This window comes from Furipterus horrens, unplaced genomic scaffold (genome assembly GCF_987537825.1).
Source record: "Furipterus horrens unplaced genomic scaffold, mFurHor1.1.pri manual_scaffold_13, whole genome shotgun sequence".
Lineage (NCBI taxonomy): Eukaryota > Metazoa > Chordata > Mammalia > Chiroptera > Furipteridae > Furipterus > Furipterus horrens.
The window spans coordinates 18189016-18216327 of NW_028327183.1; the positions used below are offsets into that span (position 1 = coordinate 18189016).

Here is a 27312-nt window from a genome sequence, read left to right on the forward strand (position 1 = left end):
AATTAATGAGCCAATACCAAGGGAAAGTAACATCAATATTGGAGAATCAACATCATTTGTTAAAATGAATACCTAAATTAACACATTGTTGACAATCACAAAAAAATCTTTTCAAGCCCAAATATTGACCAATGAGTTAACTTGTTTGCATAATTCTTAAAACTGAGTAGCATAGTTTTGTAAAAATAACTTGTAAATTGTTTCATTTTCAGATTCAATTATGAAAAAATAGCTGGTCATATGGGATAGCTTTTGTATAAAACTGCCAGGCAACAATGTGTTAAAATAAGATTGTTGTGGAAACCATTCTAGTAAGTCCTAAATTTTAGAAAGATCTCCTTATGCTGAAAAGTGAAGAACAGAAGAATTCAGTATTTACTTTTAAAGATAACAAGGAAAATTACAAAATTTTATATGAATGGGTCCGTGTCTAGAATGTAAGTTTCTTGCAATGGCAGAGGCCATTTTCATTGTCATCTGGTGGCTCCTCTTTGAATATGCGTTTACTACTCCTTGAAGCTTCTATGTTTAGATATACAGGGGTTGGCCAAAGCAGGTTTACAGTTTTGAGTATGTGAAAGTTTATTCTTGTCTTATTGTTGTATTATTTTCCCTACAAACAATCGTAAACCCACTTTTGCCCACCCCTGTGTTTTCTGGAATTGCCAAAACTCACATGGGCTTTGAATCATTTTAATTTTCAGCTCACCTGTTTTCTTCTTGTGAAAGCCCTGAAGACATTCAAGTCAGTCATTCTTGCTCTTTTGTCCACTCAAAAGTACGCTTCTCCTTTTTAATAATTTTGCTCTTCTCCCTAGTTTCCATCAGACATTAAGTGCTTTCTTATGTGAATATATCCCAAATATTAGCATACAACTTAATTTCTTTCTTTTTTTTTTTTTTTAAGGTTTTCACACCAGGTTTATTGAGGAAAGGGAGGGAAAGGGGTAAGAGGGAAGCTCCCGGTCCACCTCGAGGGCCCGTGGGAGTGGGGGAAGGGGGAAAAAGAGAAGGGGAGGGAGACTCCTGGTCCCCCTCGGGGGCCTCTTGGGAGTCTCCTATAACTTAACACTTATAAAGTAGAAATGAAATTCTCAAGTGTTTAAACTCAAAGTGTTTTATTGTTGTTTTACTGTCTTTCCAGATTATTGCTTTAGACCCAGTCCTGGGCTCCTTACTGATTCTCTCCAGTGTCATCCTGATGGTACTTGTGATCATTAACCTTTTTGTTTCTGCCATACTCATGTCCTTTACTAAAGAGAGGAAGTCACTTAAGGTAGGTAACTCTGCAACTTGGTAATTTATGCACGGGTTTCTCCCACTATAGAGCATATACCTATGAAAACTTTCAAAAGCCAAAATGGCATAAAGAAGCAATCACCATTAATTTACCTACCCCAATATACCTACCAAATAATACATCAAACCTGAAACACGAACATATAGTAAAAGCAGCTATGTAAAGCAGGAAGAATGTACACTGCGATTTTACAGTGTGCACTACCTCTTAGCAGCTCACTGCAGACGCTGAACGCTATTTTGCTTTTCTGCCTTTTTCATAAAAGTGAAAGTCCTCTCCAGACTTCTTTTGGTTAGCAAAAACAGGTACTAACATAGGTCTTTCCTAAAGGAGAAGTGCTGTAAAGTGGGGAATACCTTTATAAACCATAAACATTTTATGCTGCTAGGAAAGCGCCACTGTAGCTGCTCTTAAGATTACAGATGCACATCAGCATATTCCCTTTATTAGTCTCCACAGCTCTGCCAACTACTTCCCTAGGAAACCCAATTTAGCAAGACTACATTATGTTCTCGCCACTGTCTTATAAGGAGCTGACCCTCAACTATTAGGTATTAGTGTTTTTGCTTCTTTACAGCAAATCACTGAAGGAAAACAATCTCTTTACTATGTATGTTAACAAAAGTATCTTGGATACTTTTTTCCTTCAACATTAGCAGCAAATTCAATTAACCTATTCTCTCCTTCTGTCTTCCGACAGACCTGGAAAGAAACGGCACTGACAGATCTGCTGCTGCAGAAGCTTTCCAGTTTGTTAGGAATCCAGCACGGCAGAGCACACGTGAGGAAACAGCAACAGGCAGTGACACTAGTGTGAAAGATGAACTATCTTAACCCTGTTACTGCCTAGCTAATGCTTACCTTCATACGGTGTAGCTTAGAAAATTATAGATGTTTACAGTATACTTTGTTAATTTGGTCAATGCGGCATCAAAGTCCCCTTCACTAAGAGTTCTTATGTTACGGAGCTTGGCACTGTTGGAAAATGGTTAACACTGCAAGAGTGTCACATTAAACTGGCTCTGCTGCCCAAGAGCAAGAAACAGAACCCTCACAGCCCATGTTCCAGGATGGCTGTGGGGAATATGAATGAGATGTGAATTCAATGCAGCTTCAATTCAAGCATGGGATCTGGCTGATGGGGAGCATTTCTAACACTGTGCACCTTGCTCTAATTTAATTAGGCCCTGGACCCAAGCCAGAAGCCTCTGCAAAACCCCAGAGGAGTAACCAAGCAAACTCACAGATGCTATCTGGGCTTACATACAGAGACTAAAATGGGCCCTTTATTGCTGCAAGCATCCACATTACCCAGGGAGCCAAAGGTCAGTCTGACTTTTGCCTAGCATGGATCACTTAAAATATTCTCCACTAAAATCTGCAGCTCATCATTTGATCAAACCAGTGGAGAAAGCAGGGCACAGAATTTTAAACTTTATTATCAGCTACTGAGCTATATGATATACAAACCAATCAAAAACATTAAAGAAAAGTTGCCTGAAACAGGCATGTACCAATACACTACACAGAAGCCAGTCCTATCTTCCCATCCCAAAGCCATCCTTGTGGGAAAGGATGGCCTTACCAAGAGAGCAAAGGAGCATGTTAGTTAAAACATAAATAAGAGTCTTGTCCATTGGGGAAAGCAGGGAACTATAGCCACATGGGCACCAAAATTTATGAGATCAATTTTAAAAGGTTCTCTTCAATCATAAAGTTTTCAAATGAAAACAGGAACCCCTCTGCTGTAGGCTTTCCAGCTCACTATTCAAAAGACTTGAATACTTCTATTAAGGCAACTGGAAGCCCACCTTAGTCTTAAATGGTGACTTCTGCCCAGTACATGGCCTATCCTGCCTTTGCATTGTGGTCCAAAAGAACATGCTATGGGAAAAACATTAATTTACATAGTGCTGCCCTCTGGTAAAAGGGAAACATAGCACTCAAAGCAAAAGGCCACAAAGGGCTCCCTGTGAATCCAGCAGAACTAAGAGGCCTTCAACTTCGCTACTGGATCCAGGTGGAACACTGCCCTGCAGCAAGTAGTGTATATGCCTATGACAGGACCCAGCTTCCAAGAACTATTAGTGTAGCTTCCTGAGTCGTTTTCTCTCTCCCCAATTCCTATTAGAGTGAGAAAACACACGTAAGTCTTAGCCTTGACTCTCACTCATCAGAAATGCCGCCATACAGATGGGTTTGTTTCTAAGTCTAGAACCTCAGCTCAGGGCAGAGGCACTTCCTGAAGTGCGCTCTTCCACAGCCCAGCCATTGTGGTCAACTCCCCGCAGTGCTTTCACCTGCTCACTCCCCTTTGGCGGGAATGTGCGACAGGCAGGGAGCAAACTGGGGATCACACTGACAGGAAGCAGACAAGCACAGCTTGCAGGAGTCAGCTGGCCCGGCCTCATAGTGTCTCCAGTCATTTGTCTGTTAGAAGCAAAAAAGAACCGGAAAGCAGCACAATTTGGTAGAACAGGAAGAGTCCAGAGGAAGAGTGTGCTCAGTGATGGTTAAGGTATGAAACAGAATTTCATGGAGATTCTTTGTTACAAGGAGAAGTGCTTAACTCCCATAACTTGGATGTTGCCTGGTTTATGAGGCCTATGTTTTCTTTTTCAACTCTTCAAATCTCCGGGAAAGATCATCAAAGTCAATGTCCTCAGATGCTGAGGTGCTGGCACCAGCAGATGCAGTTGGTAGTGTATCTGGCACAGACGGCAACTCTGGTAGTACAAAGTTGTCATAGGTGTCCACAGGTCTGGAAGGGGGCTTTGCAGAGGCTTCTGGCTTAGGTCCAGGACCTAATTAAATTAGGGCAAGGAGCAGTGTTAGGAATTGCCAGAGAAGTGGTTCAGATCCTTAGAGCCCACAGTCCCCTTTGGCAGAAACAATTAAAATGCAGTAGAGGCCCTGGCTGGTGTGGCTCAGTGGATTGAGTACTGGCCTGCGAATCAAAGGATCGCTAGTTTGATTCCCAGTCAGGGCACATGCCTGGGTTGCGGGCCAGGTCCCCAGTTGGGGGCACACGAGAGGCAACCACACACTGATGTTTCTCTCCCCTCCCTTCCCTTCTCTCTAAAAATAAATAAATAACATCTTTAAAATAAAATAAATTTTAAAAAATGCAGTAGAGAATATTAGTTTTCCTTTTAAATGATTAATATTTAATTTTACAGGTAAGTACACAGAGCATTCATTTAAACAAAATGTCCCCTTTCACAAAGGCCTGCTCCCATAACAAAGTCCAAAGTCTGGAGCGGTACCAGAATTCTGTTGGGACAAAGCTCCTCTTTAAGGCTTAAGGGGAAAAATTTTTACAAGAAATGTTAATGTCACTCTTATTTGATGTACAGTAGTAGGATCTGATCTGTATTTTTAAGTTAAAAATCACCCACCTACCTCTCCATCTACTGTAATGTTTCTATTTATACCTAAGTTCCAGAACAGGCAAATAAGAACAGTGCTTGCCTTTGGGGTGGAACTGACTGGAAAGTAATATAAGGGAACTTTTCTGTGGTGATAGAAACGTTCTGTATGTTTACTGAGGTGGTGGTTATATATTACATGTGTCCATGCACACACAAATATATATTATATAAATATATGCTTCTGTACTTTTGTATGTAATTATGGATTTAATTTTTATAGGTATAAAATTTATACAAAAATACAACTCTCTAATATTAAAAAATATACCCCCTCTGAGTTTCTAGGGTGCTGGTGGTGTTTTAATGGACAGCTACATAAGCATGCCTGCTCATTGCGCTATTCTATTCACTTAAAATTTGTTTCTGTTTACCCCTCCTTTTTAAAATTTTCAGGCACAATGGAAGCCGAAGCCCCAGGAACATAAAGAACTTAAGGATAACTTAAAAATAGAAATTGAAAAAATAAAAATGTGTGAAAAAGAATGATACCAGAAATGGAGATTCTTTGGGGCCAGGGAAGATTTTTTTCTTTTCGAAAGAGGGAAATCCTGACTTCTGTTTCTGCTCTACTGCACTTGGAGGGGACAGAGTGTGTGGGCTGAATGCCATGGACAGGAAAACCATCTCTGAGGGAGGGTCAGTGATGAGGAACCAGCAAAGGGCTCAGCACTGAGCCTGGAGGGTTTCTAACTCACACTCACCAACAATCTGTGAGGAAGAGACATTCTTATCAGCATTACTGTCATCAACCTGAAACACAAAAATTGTTACCAGAGAAGAAAACAATGGCATCACTGGAGAAAGTACTGATACAATATATGAGTCTCTGCTTTCCAAAAGTTAAGCTGCTCAGCAAAAGCAACAGAACCTGCTCCAAAGAAACTGCCCCTCCACTCCTTTCTGATCTTGCACACACATAGGTACCACACTGAACTCTTAACCACCAAGCGGGGAAAAAGGAAAATGTAACCACTCCACACAACACCTCTTTAATATCTTCACTTTCCAGGCAGAGAGAAAGCACTAAACCACTGACTTCACCTCCAGGAACTAAGTCCTCACATACTGATGAAAATAATCTACTTCATTCCTAGAAACAGTTTTGGGCAATGTTTCAATGTATGCAAGACCGGAAACATAAGAAAAACTCAGGCCCAATGTAAAAATGAAGGAAAGAATACAAAGCAAGCTCAGGAACAGGAGAATCTCCCTAGATGAATAATTTCCACAGCAAATGCCATACCAGTTTGTTTTCTCAGTAATGCGTCAGATGGAAACAGCTCCCAAAAGGTACGTACTCACTGAGCAAATGAGACTGGCAGTAAAAAAGTCATCTAATTCTAAACCAAAACTGCTACAACCACCTACAGTTCAAGGCAGCATTACCATAATAGCCAATTATAGCAAGTTTTAACTATAAGACTAAAAAGTAAAGTTAATGCTACAGGCTGAAATTTACTAACTAGACACGTCTATTTAAGACAAAAATCTGGTCACTATTCCTTTACAGAGTATTGAGAATTTGTAAAACTGGTAGTTATTATAATATTCTAGCAACAGGACTATACCAGCTTCAAGTAATTATCTACATAGTCAAAAAAAAGGAAGACTGGATAAGTGCCCGGCTAGAACTTTCTAAGAGATCTACGGCTCCCTCCTGATTCCTGGCTGAACTGCAGACAAAGCAATGCCACCAATGATGCTGCCGCCGCCACCACACCCCACATCCAGGGTAATGATAAAGCAACACAAGAATCCAAAGCAAAACGCAAGGCTGGTACTAGGAGTTGATCAAAACTTCGCCTTCCCTGTGGCCATTATTTTGCTCCCTCTTCATGGAATTCACTCTTCTGCTGCCTATAAAAGAGGCTCAGGCACTTACAGATTCATACGATGGGGGAACTGCTGGTATCTGAGGCGGATGAATATTGGGAAAAGCCGGGAAAGTCCCCATTGGCAATCCATTGAAATCTGACTGCAAGAGGAGAAAGGCAACATCAGAGACACTGCCGCGATTAGCAATTTTCTCAGGTTTGTGTATGAGAAGGGAGAAATACATAGATACTTAGCAGGTCCTCAAATCATATCGTTTCGTTATAATGCTGAATGCCATAGGAATGTAACTCTCATTTCTATCATTTAACCTATGGTAAAATTGGGTTTCATAATATATCATTTCACTTGAAGTCACAGAACTATCAATGACATTAAATGAGGATTTACTATACATATAGTCAATATACATATATTCAAGAACCCCAAAAGAAAAAAAAGCCCAAAATGCCAAGTCACCAAGAGGATTCCACATTTTTTAAGATCGCTAACAAAATTACTATATCAATTGTTTAGGGAAGATTATGAGACTTTACTAGCAATTACTTTCATTATCCTGTATACAAGAAGTTTTCCTACTTGGTAATAAGTAATTGTATTCATTTTTGGAAAAAACTACTAGTATACCTACAATAGGTTCCAAGTATGTTCAGTGAAAAAAACTACATGACAATGTTTCTAGCACTCTTTCCAGATTTTCCCACTGCCTTACGTACAGCTAAACCAAGACATTCTCTAAATCCCAATATTTTTTCCACAGTATGATTAAAGCTAATACCTAATGCTCTTATTGTGAAATCCTCAACAACCTACAATTCCTGAGTGTATTCAGAGCCAACTTGTCATCTTCCATTACATTTTCTAGCTTACATCACACATATTTATATGGATACTTACTGGTCCCTTTGGCAGCGGGTATGAAAAAGGAGTGCTTGGAGAGGGCATGGGCATGGGCATGGGCATTGGCACTGCTCCATCTGGTCCACCAACTGGGGTTGTGAACCCGCCCCCACCTCCTCCTCTTCCAGGGCCCCCTTTCTTCACATCATCAGTGAATCCAACATCAATAAGATCTGTCTCTACTCCAGGGGGAGCTTCTGCCTGAGAAAGAGAGAAATCCATGTCATCAGGCCACATCGCAGGCTAGGGTTCCAGGAAGCAGTCTAGGAGATGGAGATTAGCATGAAGGAAGTTTACTGGGGCGGTCTCGGGGAAAGTAAAGGGAGCAGGGCTGTCCTGCAGTCTGAGGCTTCAGCCAATTCCCCAGGGAGCTCTGGAGCTAGCTCAGCAGGATGTCCCCAACTGGGGGAAGTGTCTTTAAATCCCTGCACTGATCAGTTACTGAATACAAGCAACCCTCAGGAAAGACTTTGGGTAACAAAGCTCTCTCTTCTGAGGGCCATTGCTGGAAGGGCACTCAACTTTGTATGAGACACCAGTCACCCCACTCTCAAGAGACAGGAATAAATGCTTCTGTTCTGAAGTGTGTGTACTTGGGGTGGCAGCTGTCTAAGTAGCATACCAAAGCATCTACTATATCCACTGACCTTAACCGCTGAATAATAATTTGCATATTTACCCTCCTTACACTGTAAGCCTCTTCAGGACAGGGGCCTTTTTTTTATAAATCTCTGTATTCTCAGCTATCTGTGTATTGTCTGGCATGTCTCAGGTACCTAATAAATATTTCAGGATTTGTTGTGTCTTAGGGCATTTCTCAATACCCACAGGATGATCCACAATTCCTTGACCTTCACCAAAAAGCAGCAATGCCCTGGCCAGGAAGCTCAGTTGGTTAGAGCATTGTCCTGATACACCAAGGTTGCAGGTCTGATCCCTGGTCAGGGCACATACAAGAATCAACCAATGAGTGCATAAATAAGTGAAACAACAGATGGATGTTTGTCTGTCTCTCTCTCCCCCATCACCTCCTTCCCCCTCTCAAATCAACAAATTTAAAAAATGTGTTACAAACATAAACAGCAGTACTACTATTTTGAGGTTTGTACTTTTTCAAAGTGTTTTTCAGGCATTCATTTTATCTGATCCTTAAGTACTCTGTGAGATATGTAGGCATAATTTTTATTCAAAAAGGCAAAGGTTTAGATTCACACACAAACTGTAGTGCAAATAATATGGTTATAAAGAAAGTGATACCTAGAGACTCACTTTTCTGTGTACTCTGGAAGACTCTAAACTTACCATGACCACAGAGTCAGGTTCATAGGGCACATTGTAGTTCTTGGCAATTTCAATCAGGTATCTCTCCACCAGGATTTTGGGCGGAGCTTCCACACTCAGTTTGTGCATTAGCTATAATTAACAGACCCAGGATTAAGATGCAGGTATACCAACCAGCCTAAGCCTAACCTACCATACTTTTCAATTTTGCTCCTCTCATTTTATAGGTAAACTAAAGCAAAAAAGTTTTTTAAAGTTCAGACCAGTTAAATCATTTTTTTTTCCTAGTCGCAAAATACATTACAAGACCCATGTCTCCCTCATTCTCTGGTTACATATGACTGAGGTGTTGGTGAGACTGATACTGCTGCCTTTACATTTGAATTCATCCACCCTTCTCCCAGCCTCACTTCTACAAAGGACAACAGCTTCACAAATCAGGTGTAGGGTCAGGGTAAGTAGCTGACTGCACTGCCTACCAGAGGGCCTTCTTCTCAACCTCACTATGAAATGTGCAACCCTAGATTAACCCCACCACACAGTGGTACCCACTAGATCACTGCAGGCAATAAATTCACCTGCCCGCCCACCATGCCCACCGCTTCATGTTTAACAAGGATGTTTGTTACCCTGTCATTCACAGTTCCAATCTGGTTGGTCCTACATAATTTGCCATATTCCTTGCTATACTTGGCACAGAGCTGATCAGCAACCTACAGGAAAAAAGGAACAGTAAATGAAAATGGAAACCATCTCTAGACTGCTTCAAGCGTCCTCCTATCAATAGTAAACAGGCTTCTATTATAGGCTATCCAAAAAAACTGGGGGCTGTAAAACCTTAAGGGATACATACTAATTAATTTAGTTATTTGTTTATGTACTCATCCACTGAGCTGCAACTATGTGCAAAAAACTTTATAATAACCATTATGATATATACTATAAATATGATGAACAAAACCAGACAATGTTCCTACTCTAAGAGAGTCTTATAGTCTGGTAAGAACAGTCATTACTCAATCACACAGGTAAAAGTACAAATGTATCTGTCTAAGTGCTACCAAGGGAAATTACACCATACCATAAACAGCTTATGACAGTAGGATCAGATCTGATGATAAGACTGAAAAAAAAAAAAAAAATTCTGTCCTGATCAGTGTGGCTCAGTTGGTTGGAGCATCATCCTTCAAAGTAAAGGTTGCCAATTTGATTCCCAGTTAGGGCACATGCCTGGGTTGTAGGTTTGGTCCCCCGTCAGGGCACATATGAGAGGCAACTGATCACTGCTTCTCTCCTTCCCTCCCTTCCCCTCTCTCTAAAAATAAATAAAATATCTTTTTTAAAGTCAGGTAACTGGGTGGTGGGCACACAATACAACATACAAATAGATGTATTACAGACTCATACACTTAAAACTTAATGTTATTAACAATGTCACACCAATAAATCTAATTTTTAGAAAGGTAAGGCTTCCACAGAAGAAAACAATGCATCACTAAGATACAAAGGATGATTAGAAGTTAACTAAACAAGGGAAGGAAGAGCATCCCAGGAAAAGAAAACATGTACTAAGGCCTAAGGCCAAAATAAGGACGGTGAGCCTCTAGTGCAGAGCCTGAGGAAGGAATGTAGTAGGAAATGAAGAAAGGCAATTGGGGGCCAGACAATCCAGGGCCACACAGGCCATACCAGAAGTTTTGTTTCTATCTCAAGCACAATGGAAAGATAGCAAAGGACTTTAAAACAAAGGCACAGTGACAGGATCAGATCAGTGTTTTCAACAGTGAGTGGAATGGTCAAAAGAATAAAGAAAACCAAAGCAGATATAGGAAGAACATTCAAGAAGTTATTGTAATAGTCCAGGCAGGAGATGACAGTGGCATTGGACCAGAGTGGTCCCTACACCTGGGAGCTCATTGAGAGAACACTCACTGTCCACAGTGTAGACTTGCAGGGATACCTGGTACTTATCAGTCTGTCATTTGTCTTTTGATACAGATTTTTGTTTTGCTTTATATTATGTAGGATTTTTAAATATTTCTTTATATTAATTTATATTTTTGCTTCCATTCTTTTTTCTTTATATTAATTTATCACTGTTTATGGCTTTGGGTTTTGTGGCATATTTTTAAAAAATCTTCCTAGTTTTCTTCAAGTTTTTATGGTTTTATTTTTTTTTAAACAGGTAAATCTTTTATTTCATTTGGAATTAATTTTGATATAAAGGAGAAGCATATGGTAGGCTAAAAACGAGACTGAGGTTAAAACTACATAAGAAGCAACTGCCTTACTCTCTCCTCTACCCATAAAACTATGACTATATTCCCTGCCCTAACAGAATACAGGTTTCCTCTCTGGGGAGGTTAAACCAAAGGGACTCTGGACTCCGAGCACAGCAGAGAGCAGAGATACTTACTGACAACAGAAGAATTAAGTGTAGGTCTTCTTCAAGAAAAGAATGAGACCTTTGGCTTCCTTCTCTCCTGGGCTGTCAGAAATGCTGACCCAGCTTATACCCAAGGAAAGAAAACTAGTACTTGACAGTCTGGCATTCCCTCAAGAAAGGGCTTAGTCAGATCATTGAATAATGAAGGCATCTGGCAATAAGCCCCACCCAGGCACACAAAAGGTTCCAATCTGTTTTTTTAGTATCTCACTCATAAATATAAACCAACAGCCAAGAGTCCCCAAAACTTTGAGAAAAGCCTCTACTATAAAACAGTCTAAATCTGCCCTGGTCAGTGGCTCAGGTGGTTGGAGCACTGTCCTGTACACCAAAGGTTGTGGGTTTGAACCCCGGTTGGGGTGCTTATGGGAGGCAACTGATCAATGTTTTGCACATCAATATCTGCCCCCCCTTCTCTCTAAAATCAATATATCCTCAGGTGAAGATTAAAAAATAAATTTAAAAGTATATAAGTCTAAATCTAAGAAATAGAAGAAAACAAACATTACAGAAACAAAAATTAAAAGGAAACGATAATATTCTCAGAAAGTAAGAAGACACTGTAGCCATGAAACAAAAACAACAGACTATAAAAAATACTCAGAGAATTAAAAAGCGCTGTAAAAATAAAAGCAGAAGAGAAGGAAATCTCAAAAGATGGGTTGGGAGATAAGGCTGAGCCAATCTCCAAGAATATTAAAAAACAACAACAACGAAGATATAGAAAGAAAATAAGGAGAGAAAATAACTGAACTGTTTTCAACAAAGTCAATGCCATATGTTGTGGCAGGCAGTTTTTTAACTAATGTCTATTCTTCTGCTAGACTCTAAGCTACAAGTATAGGGCTGGTATCCTAATCTGCTCATCATTATATCCTCAGTGCCTACCTAGCTTATAACATCTGCTCAATATTTGTGTAATGAATGAATGAAACAAAACCATCTAAAATAAAATTGTTATTTTAACTTCGCTGGAGTTGTGTAAGAACTTTTCTATTTGTATATACTTATATAACATTTGTCAAAACATAAAAAATAAATTGTGCCACTTTAAAATGGAATCGGAGCTTCCAATGCCAGGAGAACCGCTTTGGAATGTTAAAACAGGGCAAAATAACCTTTGGGCTGGGTAAGGACAACAGTATGTTCCAAAGAACTGTATGCCAAGGTAACAAGAAACCACTAAAATGAAAATTAAACACCTTAGTTAGAATTAACATCACTATTACCTGCACCAATAGAAATGCATTCCTTCTACTGATGTAATTGTTCCCCTTTCCCTCCCCATTAAATACTCATTGCTTTGTCTCCTAATCAAAATATTTGGGCTTCTGCCTAAAGCTGTGGGCCCCCAATAGCTGTTCTTAGTGATCTCAAATAAACGCTTATTGCCTCTCACTTTGAAAGGCCCTTTGCTCCTTAAAAAAATTATTCAAGTTAGTCTATGATATAAGAGGCCTGAAAAGGAGGAAGAAACACATTTGCAAAGCCTGTGTCAAAGGCAGCATGAAAAGGATACAAAATACCTGGTCAAATAAGCAGAAATGACTTATGTTAACCAATCTTTCCAACAATATGAGAAACTATGGACATCACTGAAACTGGCTGTACTCACTATTTTCAATTCAGCCACTTCTGACTGGAGTCGAGGAGCAGCCCAGATAAGCGTAGACACAGATTCAGCCAGACCAGAATCAAGCTCCCTAATTAAGGAAAATTAATAAAATGTAACATTCTTTACAACAAAACAACCACTCTAATAACATTATGATGACATACCAGATAGCCTTCTAAAGCTATTTCACAAATCTCATTAAATCTTTAATAACTGTAAACTTCTAGCCATTTTCATCACCCTATTTTACTTCCGCAAAAACTCAAAACTAAACTACACGCAAGGTCACAGTCAGGAACTGGTCCAGCCAAGACTCACTCAAACTTAGGCCTCCTGAGTTCAGTCTATATTTTCTTTTCAACAGTTGCCTACACTGAGATCAGGCCTTCAAGTCAATAGTAGGAAAAAGGTCCTTGGGTACATGTAACAGTCCCTTGGTGCTAGGCCCCTACAGAGGAAGACCATATCACTCCTTTCACAAATTCAAGGTGATTTTATTTAGGTCTTTGACCAAAATATCACACTTCATTAAGGTTATACAAGGTAAGTTCTAAAGATCTGCTGAACAACACTGTGCCTATAATTAACAATACTATATTGTGACTTAAAAATGTTAAGAGGGTACATCTCAGGTGGTGCTCTTACCAAAAAAGGGGAGGAGGAGGGGATACAAGGAAACTTTTAGAGGTGATGCTTATTGCCTTGACTGTGGTACTGTATCTGTAACCTGATGCACGCTTATGTCCAAACTCGTAGTTTTTCTGTATCAATTATAAATCAATAAAGAAAAAAATAAATCTTACTTCATAGACTGAATGAGGCCAAAACGGGCCAGCAGCAGGTCACAGTACAGCTCCAGGATCTCCATGGCCTCCACGAGGTAGTCTTCTCGTATAATGTGCTCCACTCGGATCCGAGCTCGTTCATCTTTCCCAGCAGCCAGATAGTCAGCAATCTCTTTCCTTGCTTTCTGGGCCAGTTCCGCTAAGGCACAAACCCCACCCTAGTCACACAGTAGTAGTACACTGAGCCATGGCCTGCAGGCAGCTGCCACCACAACGGAGACAAGTGGGTACTTCTATTATGTCCTACCTAGAGCTCACTCCCCCTTAGCGAATCTACTCTAGAATTTGCTACTCAGCCTAAGTGAGAGTATTGTTTGTGTAGCCAGGAATGTCAGGAGTCATGCTCCCCGTTTCATAGCAACAGAGCAGGTGCCTTTCCCTGCAACAAAGTGATTCAATCTAAACAGATGTACCCGAAATCTATAAAAACAGGATCCCTAAGACTTCCTAGTACCAGCCTAAAAGAGCCCATATTGGAGTGCTAGGGTCCAGTGATGTATTCTGGGAGTGAAAATACAAGGCAATCATCCATTACTCACTTTTTTTTTTCTCCAGTAATTTAAGACGGTTTATGACTAATCTCAAATTGACTCGTAAACGCTCAGCTTTAAATCCAGAGCCCAGCATGCTGTGCCTGTTCCTCCTGGAAAAAAATAAGCACAATGCTATTTTGACAATTTTCAAGTTAAAATTAGTTCAGAAACTAACACCAGTTAGGTTATTTGACACTATAACCAGAGTGTTCTTTCTAATACAGGCAAATGACATCACCTGATTCACATTTTTTTAAAGATTTTTTTTGGCCCTGGCCAGTGTGGCTCAGTTGGGTGGAACATCATCCCGTAAACCAAAAGGTCGCAGGTTTAATTCCTGGTCAGGGCACACACCTGGGTTGTGGGTTCAGTCTCCAGTCAGGGTGCATGGGAGAGGCAACTGATCGATGTTTCTCTCCCTCTCTCTCTCTCCTCCCCACTTCCTCTCTCTCTAAAAGCAACGAGAAAAATATCCTCGGATGAGGATAAAAATAAAATAAAAAATAAAAGATCTTTTTGGCTATTGTATGGAGAACTGATTGGAGAACGATAATAACAGAAGCAAGAAGACAAGGGAGGCTATTACTATATTCCAGACAACAGATGGAAGCAGCTTAGACTGGGGTAGTTAGCAGTGGCAGAAGTGCTTACATTTGAGATCTATTCTGAAGGCAGAACTGGAAGAACTTGCTGACAAATGAAATGAGTATCCGTGTATTGGTGTAGGAGTGGGGTGATAAAAAGACAAAGAAAAAGAAGCAGGAAGGTCTGCTTCTCCCAAAAACCTCACCTTAAAATGGAAAGCTTTTCTTCTAAGATCAGGAAGAAGAAAAGAATACCCACTCTCACCACTTATTCAACACAGTACTAGCCAGAGCAATCAAGCAAGAGAAAGAATAAAAGGCATCTGAATTGGGAATGAATAAGTAAAATTGTCACTTTTTGCAGATGACATGATTATATATACAGTAAACTCTAAAGGTCACACCAAAAGACTATCAGAAATAAACCAATAGAGCAAAGCTGCAGGATACAAAAATCAATGTATAAAAATCCCTTGTGTTCCTATATACTATCAACGAATTATCAGAAAAAGAAATGAAGAAAACAGTTCCATTTGCAATAGAAACTAATAGGATAAATAACTAGGAATAAACTTAACAAAGGAAGTGAAGGATCTACACACAAAGATCTACAAGATATTATTGAAGGAAACTGATTGAAGATACAAAGATAATCCTTTCTCATGGATTGGAAGAATCAGCTTAGTTAAAATGACCATATTACCTAACTCAATATACGGGTTTAATGCCACTCCCATCAAAATCCCAAAGGCATTTTTCAAAAAAAAAAAAAAAATCATCAAATTTGTATGGAACCACAAAAGGGCCCAAACAGCGCAAAAGAACAAAGCTTACTTACCGTTAACAACAAACTGACTTCAATATAATAATACAGGTAGGTTAAAAGTTTTTTGTTTTTGTTTTTTTAATGTAAAAAGATGCATCATGCAAACACTAATCAAAAATAACCTGGAAGGTTGTACACTTTAATCCTCCTCCATCCATTTTGGTGCAAGCTTGCAGTTATAAAATAAATAAATCAAGGGGATATAATGTATGGTGAGTACAGTTAATACTGTATTGAATATCTGAAAGTTGCTGAGAGAGTAAATCTTAAAAGTTCTCATTACAAGAAAACAAATCCTGTATGGGAATAGGTAATTAACCACCTTTACTGTTGTGGTCATTTTGCAATACATACAAATATCAAACTATCATGTTGTATACCTGAAACTAATATAACGTTATATGTCAATTATACCTCAATAAAAAAAAAGAAGAAAACTAGAGGGGCTATATTAATGTTAGACAAAGCAGACTTCAGAGCAAAGAAAAACCAAGGATACAAAGTGACATTTTATGAGAAAATGGTGAATTCACCAAGAAAATGTAACAATTCTAATAGTGAGTGCACATAACAACAGAGCTTCAAAATACATGAAGAATTTAAGACAGAAAAAAAGAAATAAACGAACATACAAGAACCAATGAATGCATAGTAGAACAATAAATCGATTTCGGTTTCTCTCTCTCTCTCTCTCTCTCACACGCGCTCTCTCTTCTTTCTCATTCCCTTCCCCTCTCTCTCTAAAAATCAATAAATAAAAATTTAAAAAAAGACTTTACAACAGTCCCTGGTACTGAGGAAGTGTTGTATGTACACAATAAACACTGCATAAATACTTGTTAAATAAAATAAGTTAGAAGATGGAGGCGTAGGTAAACACAGCTCGCCTCCTCACACAGCCACATCAAAATTACAACTGAACTACAGAACCACCACCACTAAGAACCGTCAGAAACCAAGTTGAATGGAAGTCTGACAACTATGGAACTAAAGAAATCACATCCATCCAGACTGGTAGGAGATGCAGAATCGTGGAATGGGCTGGTCCCACACCCTCGTGTGGTGGATAAAAATTCAGGAGTGATTATCTCAGAAGCGAGGGGTCCCAGCCCGCACACCAGGCCCCTAGCCCAGGTTTCCAGTGCCAGGGAGATAAGCCCCCCATAACTTCTGGCTATAAAAATCAGCAGGGTTTGAGTCAGTGAAAAAAGAAAAAATTGTAAATTGCCAAGCAATTCCTCTTAAAAACCCCCCCCACACACTTATTCAGACTCACTCCCAGAGTCAGCACACCCAGTGAACAGCTACAGACCATGCTGAAGCAGCACCACCCTGCCCCTGCAAAGCTGATCCTCCACAGAGGGCGGAGGTTGGTGGTCAGTGGTCACAGCCAGCCCTTGCAGCTGACTGGCCTGGGTAAATCCCTCCCATTGATCTGCCAACAGCAACTAAGATTCAACTACAAGAGGAGGGTACACCTAAACCCACATGAAGGGTGCACCTTGAGTACCAAGTGTGGGTGATAGGGGAGGCAGTGCCACTGTACGCTACAGGACACCCACTACATTAGGCCACACTATCAAGACACAAAGTCAAAGCAGCTCTACCTAACACACAGAAACAAACACAGGGGGGCTGCCAAAATGAGGAGACAAAGAAACATGGCCCAAATGAAAGAACAGATAAAAAACCCAGAAAAAGAGCTAAACAAAATGGAGATAAGCAATCTATGATATGCAGAGTTCAAAACACTGGTTTTAAGGATGCTCAAGGATCTTAGTGAGGACCTCAACAGCATAAAAAAGATCCAGACAGAAAGGAAAGACCCACTAATTGAAATTAAGAACAATTTACAGGGAAACAACAGTAGAGTGGACGAAGCCGCGAATCAAATTAATGACTTGGAACATAAGGAAGCAAAAATCCAATTAGAGCAACAACAAGAAAAAAGAATCCCAAAAAATGAGGAAAGTATAAGCAGCTTCTGGGACAACTTCAAGCATTCCAACATTCATATCATAGGAGTGGCAGAAGAAGAGAAAGAACAAGAAATTGGAAATCTATTTGAAAAAATAATGAAAGAAAACTTCCCCAATTTGGCAAAGGAAATAGACATGCAAGTCTAGGAAGCAAGAGTCCCAAACAAACTAGACCCAAAGAGGACCACACCAAGACACATCATAATTAAAAAGCTAAAGGTTAAAGGGGAGAATCTTAAAAGCAGCAAGAAAAAGGGGATTTACCTACAAAGGGGTTCCTATAAGACTATCAGCTAATTTCTGAAAAGAAACTTTGAGCCAAGAAGGGACTGGCAAGCATTCAAAGTGATGAAAGGCAAGGACCTACACCATAGACTACTCTACCCAGGAAAGATATCATTTAGAACGGAAGGGCTGATAAAGTGCTTCCCAGACAAGGTAAAGCTAACGGAGTTCATCATCACCAAGACCTTATCATATAAAATGTTAAAGGGACTAAATTAAGAAAAAGAAGATCAAAACTATGAACATTAAAATGACAACAAGTTCACAATTAACAACAGAATCTAAAAAATAAAAACAAACTCACCAAACAACCAGAACAGGAACAGAATCGTAGGTATGGGGATCATGTGGAGGGTTAGCAGCTGGGAGGGGGAAGTGGGAGAAATGGGGATATGGTGCAGGGATTAAGAAGCATAATTGGTAGAAACAAAATAGACAGGAGGATACTAACAGTATAGGAAAGGATGAAGCCAAGAACTTACATACAGGACCCATGGACATGAACTAAGGGAGTGGGATTCCTAGAGGGAAGGGCAGTACTGGGTGAAGGGAGCAAAAGGAAAAACAAATTGGGACAACTGTAACAGCATAATCAATAAAAACAGAACTACCAAAAAAAAAAAAAAATGACTTTATGGAAATGGCTATAAACCTGAAATGCATAGGAATGATGAAAGTATCCGTCACTTGTTTCTCAATGAAATTATTATAAAAAAACACTAGAGAAAATCAATTAGGTACAGTTTTTACCAAGAGTGTTTACATATTTTTACAAAGTTGAAATCATGGACTCTGAGCACCACTGAATCTCTCTACCACTTAATACTGTATAAAGACTGTCTTTATAACCTAGTTTAACAGCTGCCTAATATTCCACTGAGTAATAATTTTTTAATTTTCCAACCTTTTGACATTTGCCATAAATAATGCTATGGTTAGTATTCATGTGCTTACTACCTTTCCTTGCCCTGGCTGGTTTAGCTCAGTGGATTGAGCGTCGGCCTGCGAGCTAAGTGTCGCTGGTTCGATCTTCCAGTCAGGGTACATCAGAGAAGGAAAACTCTGACTCCAAAAAACCTCCGCTGCCTTGCGGCATACCTCTTCAGGGGAAAGGCTAAGGGAGTAAACCCCGACAGAAAATCCGGAGCCGGAGTCCCTAAGGCGGTTTGACGTTGTAGTCAACACCGGCAACTCCTGCGGCGCACCTGAACCCAAGCTGTATCGACTCCGTCTTTCCCTTGGACCCTTCAGCTGCGAAGAGAGGGGGGGTCTGCTGCATGGGCAACAGCAGACCCTCCATATTACCCTGCCCAGGCTCTGTAGCTTCAGCGTCATCGCAAGATGTCGATTCAACACGGGAGGAGACAGATACCATGTCACTCCCGAGTCGGACTGCACAGCCATTCTTGGCGGTGCAGATAGACTCTGAAGAAGCTACACCATCGTCTCTCGAGACGGACGGCTGCCGATGACGACGACTACCTTTCCTGGATTTGAAATTGTTTCATTTGACTACAGTGTCCTAGTTTTATTTTTAAATCAGAATAGGCTACATGCAATTGGGACTGATTTTCAAGACATGAGAGCTTAAATTAAGTACAGTAAACTAGAGTTCCGGATTCTGGAGCTCCTCATCATTCAGAAGCCAGAGGCACAGGAAGAGAAGAAAAATGAAAATAAGTTATTTGGACAAATAGTAACACTACTTAATCTTTTTACTATCTTAGGATTCTGATCTCATTTGAAATGTTCTATTCTCTTTCTTTCTCATAATGAGAATTTCAACTTACATGTAAACTCACCATGCTACTGAACAATGAGTCCTGCTGCCCACCCGGTAGGTAAAATTCCAGAGGCAAAGGTTTGGTGATAAAGGAAAGCAGTCTTTATTCAAAAGCAGTCACTTAAGCCTATCAAGTCTCAGCTTAAATCACTTAAACCTAAGAATTAAGGCGAAACTGACACCTGGGTTCTGCTATCATTTCCCCGTTAGTTTTTAGTTATTTTATTTCTATAGGGTTAATTTACAAAACTAAAACAACATAAGATACAAAAGTTACACAATTTTGGAAAAATGGCAGGCTTCTGTCTCAGAGGTTGTCCCCTCTAGAACACCCAAGGAATAAACCTGTCACCCTCTACCAGGCCAGCCAGATCCTAGGCTGTGCCAGGAGTTCCTTCCCATCCAAAATACCATCTGTTGCAAAACTCAGGCAGCTTGAGATAGAAGAAAGTCAGCCAGTGAGCCTAACAGCCTGAGCCAACCTGAGACCCTAGGGTCAGAGAGCTAGCCATCTTTTATGTCAAATCTTTTAGCCCATAATTCCATGTGCTCTGGAGGCATTCAGCTACTCAGCCAATCCCATCCTAGATGTTTACCATTGCTTCCTCCTATGGCTCACCCTGGCTGGTTTGGCTCAGTGGATTGAGCGTCGGCCTGCGAGCTAAGTGTCGCTGGTTCGATCTTCCAGTCAGGGCACATCAGAGAAGGAAAACTCTGATTCCAAAAAACCTCCGCTGCCTTGCAGCATACCTCTTCAGGGGAAAGGCTAAGGGAGTAAACCCGGACAGAAAATCCGGAGCCGGAGTCCCTAAGGCGGTTTGACGTTGTAGTCAACACCGGCAACTCCTGCGGCGCACCTGAAGCCAAGCTGTATTGACTGCGTCTTTCCCTTGGACCCTTCAGCTGCGAAGAGAGGGGGGGTCTGCTGCATGGGCAACAGCAGACCCTCCATATCACCCTGCCCAGGCTCTGTAGCTTCAGCTTCACTGGAGAGGACACTCCAGCGTCATTGCAAGATGTCGATTCAACACGGGAGGAGACAGATACCGTGTCACTCCCGAGTCGGACTGCACAGCCATTCTCAGCGGTGCAGATAGACTCTTAAGAAGCTACACCATCGTCTCTCGAGACGGACGGCTGCCGACGACGAACACTACTTTAAAATGAGAGGACTTAATCTGGGTGCCTTTAAAATGTAATACTAACATTAAGGTTTCAAAACACTCTTATTCTATAATAAAAAGATATACCCAGTCCTCGTATCACAGAAGACGGGGTTCTAAAGAAGCGGTAAAACAAAATTTCTCGTGTTTGTAGTTACATAAGTCAAAAGGCTAAGCGGGGGTGCGGGGGCCTTATACATATACCAAAGATTATTTTATTAAATAAATACATAAGGGGAGGATAAATGAAACAAGGCTGGCCCTAAATTGTTGTTTAAGCTTGATGAGGGAATTCATTATACTCTTTACTCCTGTTTAAAATTTTCACAATACAAAGTTAAGAAATAATAAATACATAAAGCATAACAGAAAAATTACAATCCTCAAGGAGAGTTAAGACTAGCTCTTAACTTTAATTTTACTGCTAGCGAGAGAAAGCGTTTCCCTCGTGCCGTTCCTAGGACCTATTAAACCCCATTAAACAGACGCGCCGGCGTCGCTGCCCGCTCCCTGGGAAAGCTTGTGCCGGTCGAGTTCTAAGTCCTCACCTCCAGCACCCCGGAAGAGGAACGCTGAGAACACAGAGAGAGGAGGGGCAAGGACAGGGCCATGGGCTCCTCACAGGCTCTCTCATCAGACAGGGAGCGGTCTGCTTCCGCTAAGAAAAAGGCAATTTCCTTCAGTCCCAGGGGCCCCAACTCCGGGCCGCCCAGGCACCCACCAGTCCCGGAAGCCGCCGGACGCGGAGGCGAACAGGCCCTTGCGTGCACTGGAGACGCAACCTTCCCAAGGTCTTTCTGGGCCAGAGCAAATGGGACAGGGTGTCGCTTTTCAGAGCCCAAAGTGCAGCCCGAGCCCTTTCACCGATCGGCGCCGGTGTCTCCATCCCAGAAAAGAGACGCCTCGGGACAGGAAAGACAACAGGCAAGTTTGGCGACTTCAAGTAACCCAGACCAGCCACCTCCAAGCTGCTTGCGACAGTCACGCCCCCGGGCTTAGGCAGCCTCCAGCACCGCAGTCCCCCCGGCCGGACCACCACATCAGGCTCCTTTCCTTTCTCTTCTCCTACCAGGACAGGGTCGTTTGAACCCCAGGCTGGGGACCTCTCTATCCTGGCCGCAGGTCGAGGAGGACAGAAAACACCCTTGACGCTGAGGGTGCCACACTCACCTGGCCGAATCCAGGCGTGAAAACGGCAAAAACGGACCCCCGAATCAAGCACCAGCATCCAAAATGGCGGCTTCCTCGGCCTCAGCACAGCAAACGCGGGCGGAGGGATCCGCGGACCGAGCTAGCTACGCTCTCCTTTCCAGGGATTGGCTGAGCGGCCGCCGCTCGCGGACTCACGCCCGAGAACCTCGGAACTCCGTCTCCCTGCTCCCTTTAGAACCAGCGTGGCCGGGGACTACTTTCCGCGGCTGAGGCGTGGGTGGTGATGCGTCCCGTGACGCAACCCGAGTACGCAAGGAGAATCACCTGCTAGGGGGCGTGCCGCGGGCGAGGGGAGGTGCGGACGGGTTTCGCTGCTAGTGCTTTGTTCCGGATTGTTCCACTCCCAGGAAAAACCTGTTCAGTCCTGCCTGTCACACACCCGGAGTTCCTCCCTGAGGTTTGTGCCCTTCTCTCACTCAACTGCACTCGCCCTCGGGGTTTAGCTTTAAGTCTCGAGTTCTTTCTTCGGGCGGAGCGGCCGAGCAGGTTTCGGCCCTTCTCTGACAAATCAGTGCTGTTCATCCGACCCCTCACCCTTCTCCCGTAGTCGCCCACCATCTGCATTCCCATACCACTGCCCCGCTTTTAAACCAAGTCTGATCGGTCTTTCAACCAGAAACCCTGCTGTCATTTAATTCAGTATTATGTCTCCCTAGCACCACGTTCTCTGGGGATTTACCGTATCTCTGTATTCAGAGGAAACTTTTTCATTTAGGTATTTTGTTTTTAACTTGAAGACCATTCTCTAGGTTAAGCGTTGGGAGGGGCTTCCTGGCTTCTGGAAGTAGGGAATCCTGCCCCCTGCTGTAAAGGCTGCGTCTGCCGAGACCGACATTGTGGTTCGCTAAATTGCTGTGTAGTCATGTGACAGGGATGGACCCGCGCGGTACCATGAATTTAGAAATACTGTGCCTTTTTTAATACTAAAAGTATGTCTAAGTAAAATCATGTTCCAGAACCTGAATATTCACGGTGTTTGGTTCCTTTTAAATGTATGGGGGGGGGTGCAGTAAATGCGTGTGTATATAAATTAAGTACTGCAGAAAGATAATGACATTTTTTAAAAATTGAGGGCGAACTGCTAGAATTTAAAGACAGGTAGAGACACAGCAACCAAATATAATAGGTATAGATCTTAAGATACAATTCAAAATAACTAAACGACATTATTGAGGCAACTGGGAAAATTAGATTATGGACCAGATATTACATGACAGCAACCAACAAAGGAATTGTTATTTTGTTAAGCATGAAAATAGCATTGAGATTTTATAAGAAAACGTCCTTAAAAATTTTTTCATGCGTATTGTATAGGAGTAAAGTTGTGGCAAAAATCTTGATAATTTTTGAATCGAATGACAGTTACTATTTTACTGTTTTCTCTACCGTTAAGTATGTTTTCAAGTGTTCATAGAAGGTGGAAACAACCCAATTATCCATCAGGAATAGATAAACAAAATACTCTATCTATATACAATGAAATATTGTCGGGATCCCCTGGGAAAGTATCGAGAGTTGGAGCCCCACGCAGGCCAGGCAAAGGAAATGAAGCCTGTAAGACCTGACTGGAAAACCTGGGATAGCCGGGTGCATACCTGCCTCATTGCTATAGCCAGTGGGCCCTGGTGGGACTCGGGCCATGAGAAAATATTTTGTGTCCTTTGAAGCTTGCCCTGCTCTTTTACCTTGCTTGATCGCTTTATAGTACCAGCAGCAGGGGTTTTAATTTTTAACTCAAAATGAACTTACCCTCCCTATTTTATGGCTATCTGAAGTCTTTGTGTCTAACACACCCTGACCCGAGGGAGATCTCAACATTCCTTCAATTGTTATCCCTGAACAATATCTGTTTTCTGTAATCAGCACCATTTAACATTGATTGATGAGCTTCACGTGCATGCTATATGCCCTTAAGCTTACTGCACTCAATAAAAGACCTCGGAGGAAGGCAATGGAGGCATTTGTCTCAGACATTTGCCAGCCTTATCTTCCTTAGCACAAGCTTCCTGGGAAGTCTTCATTTCATCCGTAACACCAGAGGATCTCTGTGGGTCGGGGTTCCCCAACAAAATATTATTCAGCCTTAAAAAGGAAATTCAGACACATACTATGATATGGATGAACCTTGACGACATTATGGTAAGTGAAATAAACCAGTCACGAAAAGACATACATATACTGGCCCTGACCAGGTAGTTCAGTTGATTAGAGCATCATCCCCATACACCAAGGTTGCAGGTTTCATTCCAGTCAGGGCACATTCAAAAATCAACCAATGAGTGCATGAATGGGTGGAATAACAATTTGATGTTTTTCTCTCTCTTCCTTTCCCCCCACCCCGCTCTTCTCTGTAAAATCAATTTTTAAAAAATTTTAAAGATATATGCTGTATGATTCCACTTATATGAGGTACCTGGACAGGTCAAATTCAGATAGAATGTACAATGGTAACCAATAGGGGACAGAGGTAAGGGAGAGTGGGAAACCACTCTTTAATGGGTACAGAATTTCAGTTTGGGAAGATGAAAAGGTCTTAGAGATGAATGACGGTGATGGTTGCACAACAATGTAAATGTACTTACAGTATATTTTATCACAATAAGAAATGTCCATATCCTGGCTGTTGTGGCTCAGTGGATTGAGCGTCAGCCTGCGAACCAAGATCGCTGGTTTGATTCCTGGTCAGGGCACATGACTAGGTTGCACGTCAGGTCCCCAATTGGGTGCGTGAGTGAGAGGCAACCGCACAGTGATGTTTCTCTCCCTCTCCTTCTCCTTTCCCCTCTCTCTAAAAATAAAATAAAAAAACAAATAAATAAATTGTAAAAGAAGCTTAAATACATAAAACAGAGTAACAGCTGCCAGAAATGGGGTGGGGGTGGAGGATGGGATGAAGGATGGCGAAGGGATTAACCAAAGAACATTGCTGTACACCCCATGGGCACAGACAACAATTTGGAGATTGACTTGAGGAGAGGTTAGAGTGGGGTTGGGTGGAGGTGAGGAAAGGGAGAAAAAGCAGGAACAATTATAACAGCATAAACAATAAAAATTTAAAAATAAATTTTGAAAGTTTTTTAAAAAGTGTGCGTGTACATGTACTAGGCTATTACGTATCTACATGGGAAGTGGTAGTTTTCTCCCAGAAACCACTGAACTAAGCCAATGTCCCAGCAATAAGTATATTCCGATTCTATTCTTAATTTAATTTAAAAGAATAAAAGGGACAGAAGTCAGTACCTTTATTTTGCTTTTTGGTTGTTTTTGTGTTTTTTGGTTTTTTTTTAAAGTCTTAATTTATTTTTAGAGAGAGGGGAAGGGTGGGAGAAAGAGAGGGAGAGAAACATCAGTGTGTGGTTCCCTCTTGCACACCCCTAATTGGGGACCCAGCCCACAACCCAGGCATGTGCCCTTACTGGGAATTGAACTTGCAACCTTTTGGTTTGCAGGCCAGCACTCAACCCACTGAGCCACACTAGCCAGGTCTATTTTGTTTTTTAGGAATGCAAAGAATATGTTATCTTTGCTAATTTAAGGATTTATAGAGAGTATAATTAAGTGAAAGACCTATATAACACTTCCCTTGCCATTATTAATTTTTGGAATATATTATTCCAAACTGACCTGTTGCTCCATTGATGGGCATTTAGGTTATTTCCAATATTTTTCCTGTATAAATAATGCAGCAACGACTAGATATTTGCCTGCATGGATTGTATTATACTTATTGAGTAAATTCCCAGAAGCAGAAGAACTGGGTCAAAGGATAGGTATATTTTTAATGTTAACAGATAGTGCTGAATCATCCTTCAAAGAGGAAGTATCAATTTACATCACCACCATCAATGTAAGAGTTCTCATTTCCCCACACTCTCCAGTAGCATAGTGTGATTAAATAACTTTTGGAATCCTTGACATTACCGCAACTTGGTTCAAACAACGAAAGTAAAGATGAGTGAAAAGTGTTGAGCCCATGTCTTGCTAAAAATGACATGCTTCATTTAGAAACATTTTTTTTTTTTCTGCGGAGCAACAGCTTGGATTCAGCAATCATCACCTGTGTCCTGCCCTTTGTAATTATTTAGATCCTGTAATACATCAATGTGAATGTACCACAACCAGTCAGTCACTTTCAAAACAGTATCTTTGTCCCTACCTGAAGAGACCAGTTTTATTCAGATGCTGAGCATAATCCAGAAAATCAAACTGATTCACATTGTTTCACTTGACAATCCTCTTTTGCTGTTAGGATAAAAAGTAAGACTGACTATCCATTAACACTTGTTTTGTGCAAGTGATTGTAACTAGTGGCTAAAACAAAAACTTGCTTGGACCCAAAAGAATAAGTCCATAAAAGCCTGCAGGCCAAAATCAGGCCTGTTTTTGTTACAGCCCCTCCAACTAAGAACGCTTTTTACATTACTAAAGGGCTGTATAAGAAAGGAGGGGATGGCGTGGTGGGATATGTTGCATTGCAAAACCCTATGTTGCTCACAGAGTCTGAAATATTTGCTATCTGGCACTTTTCAGAAAAACTTTGCTGACTCCTGCAATAGAAGAAAGGACCATACATGTGTAAGAGAGAAGGAAAAAAGATGATGGGCAGAGTTATTTGCCATAGGAAATGTTCCGAACATCTATCTCCCTAAGACCTAAGAAAAATTCAGGAGCACTTCTAGAGTATCTATGGATGAGTCTTCAAAGAACTTATTATTAATTAGGACTATATACATATATTAACTATCTCTGGCATTTTGCAGTGTACAGGGTACTTACAAGCACATTACCTTAATTTGGGTTCATGTTCCTGTGATGCAGCTGTAGATACAGAAATGATTTTTATTTAATATAGGAGGAAAGTGAAGTTTAGAGCTGTAAAGTGACTAAGTCAAGGCCAGTAGTTTAAAAGCCAGGATCAACTCTGTACCCAGATCTGTAAACAACTGACATATACTATCTATATGTCCATATTTCCATAATAATTTACCTCCTGGTTTTCTCTTCAATTTATGTACATTGAGTTCATCAACAAATTAAAAATGCATTGAATGAGAGTCATTATTCTGACTTGGGTTCACATATAAGATTGAAAGAGAGTTCTAAAGAGCCCTGGTCAGATAGCTTATTTGGTTAGAGCATCATCCTGATACACCAAGATTGTGGGTTCAATCAACCAATGAATGTATAAATGAGTGAAACAACAAGTTGATCTCTCTCCCTCTCTCTCTCTCCTCTGTGTATGTGTGTGTGTGTGTGTCTTTATATCTCTTCCTGCCTTCCTCTCTCTAAAAATCAA

General features: G+C 41.1%; 2 protein-coding genes and 1 long non-coding RNA gene across 3 annotated transcripts in view; 2 read left to right on the forward strand and 1 right to left on the reverse strand.

The window, feature by feature from the left end:
* The window catches only part of PKD1L3 (polycystin 1 like 3, transient receptor potential channel interacting), a 60059-nt gene extending 57669 nt beyond the window's left edge, over positions 1–2390 (forward strand). The window contains 2 exon segments of the mRNA XM_090259017.1: positions 1145–1280; positions 2011–2390. Coding sequence (XP_090115143.1) covers positions 1145–1280; positions 2011–2117 — 243 coding nt within the window. The 3' untranslated portion in view covers positions 2118–2390.
* IST1 (IST1 factor associated with ESCRT-III) lies at positions 1102–22160 on the reverse strand. Its single transcript, XM_090260725.1, has 10 exons — positions 21975–22160; positions 14191–14294; positions 13610–13790; positions 12807–12894; positions 9375–9458; positions 8767–8877; positions 7462–7665; positions 6614–6706; positions 5433–5481; positions 1102–4104 (listed from the first exon to the last, which is right to left on the reverse strand). Exons 2-10 carry the CDS (start codon positions 14276–14278, stop codon positions 3905–3907), a joined length of 1098 nt encoding a protein of 365 aa, XP_090116851.1. The 5' UTR covers positions 14279–14294; positions 21975–22160; the 3' UTR covers positions 1102–3904.
* Positions 21771–27312, forward strand: LOC149994164 (uncharacterized). Its single transcript, XR_016507782.1, has 3 exons — positions 21771–22413; positions 24013–24155; positions 26547–27312. It is a non-coding gene; the product is annotated as an uncharacterized LOC149994164 (long non-coding RNA).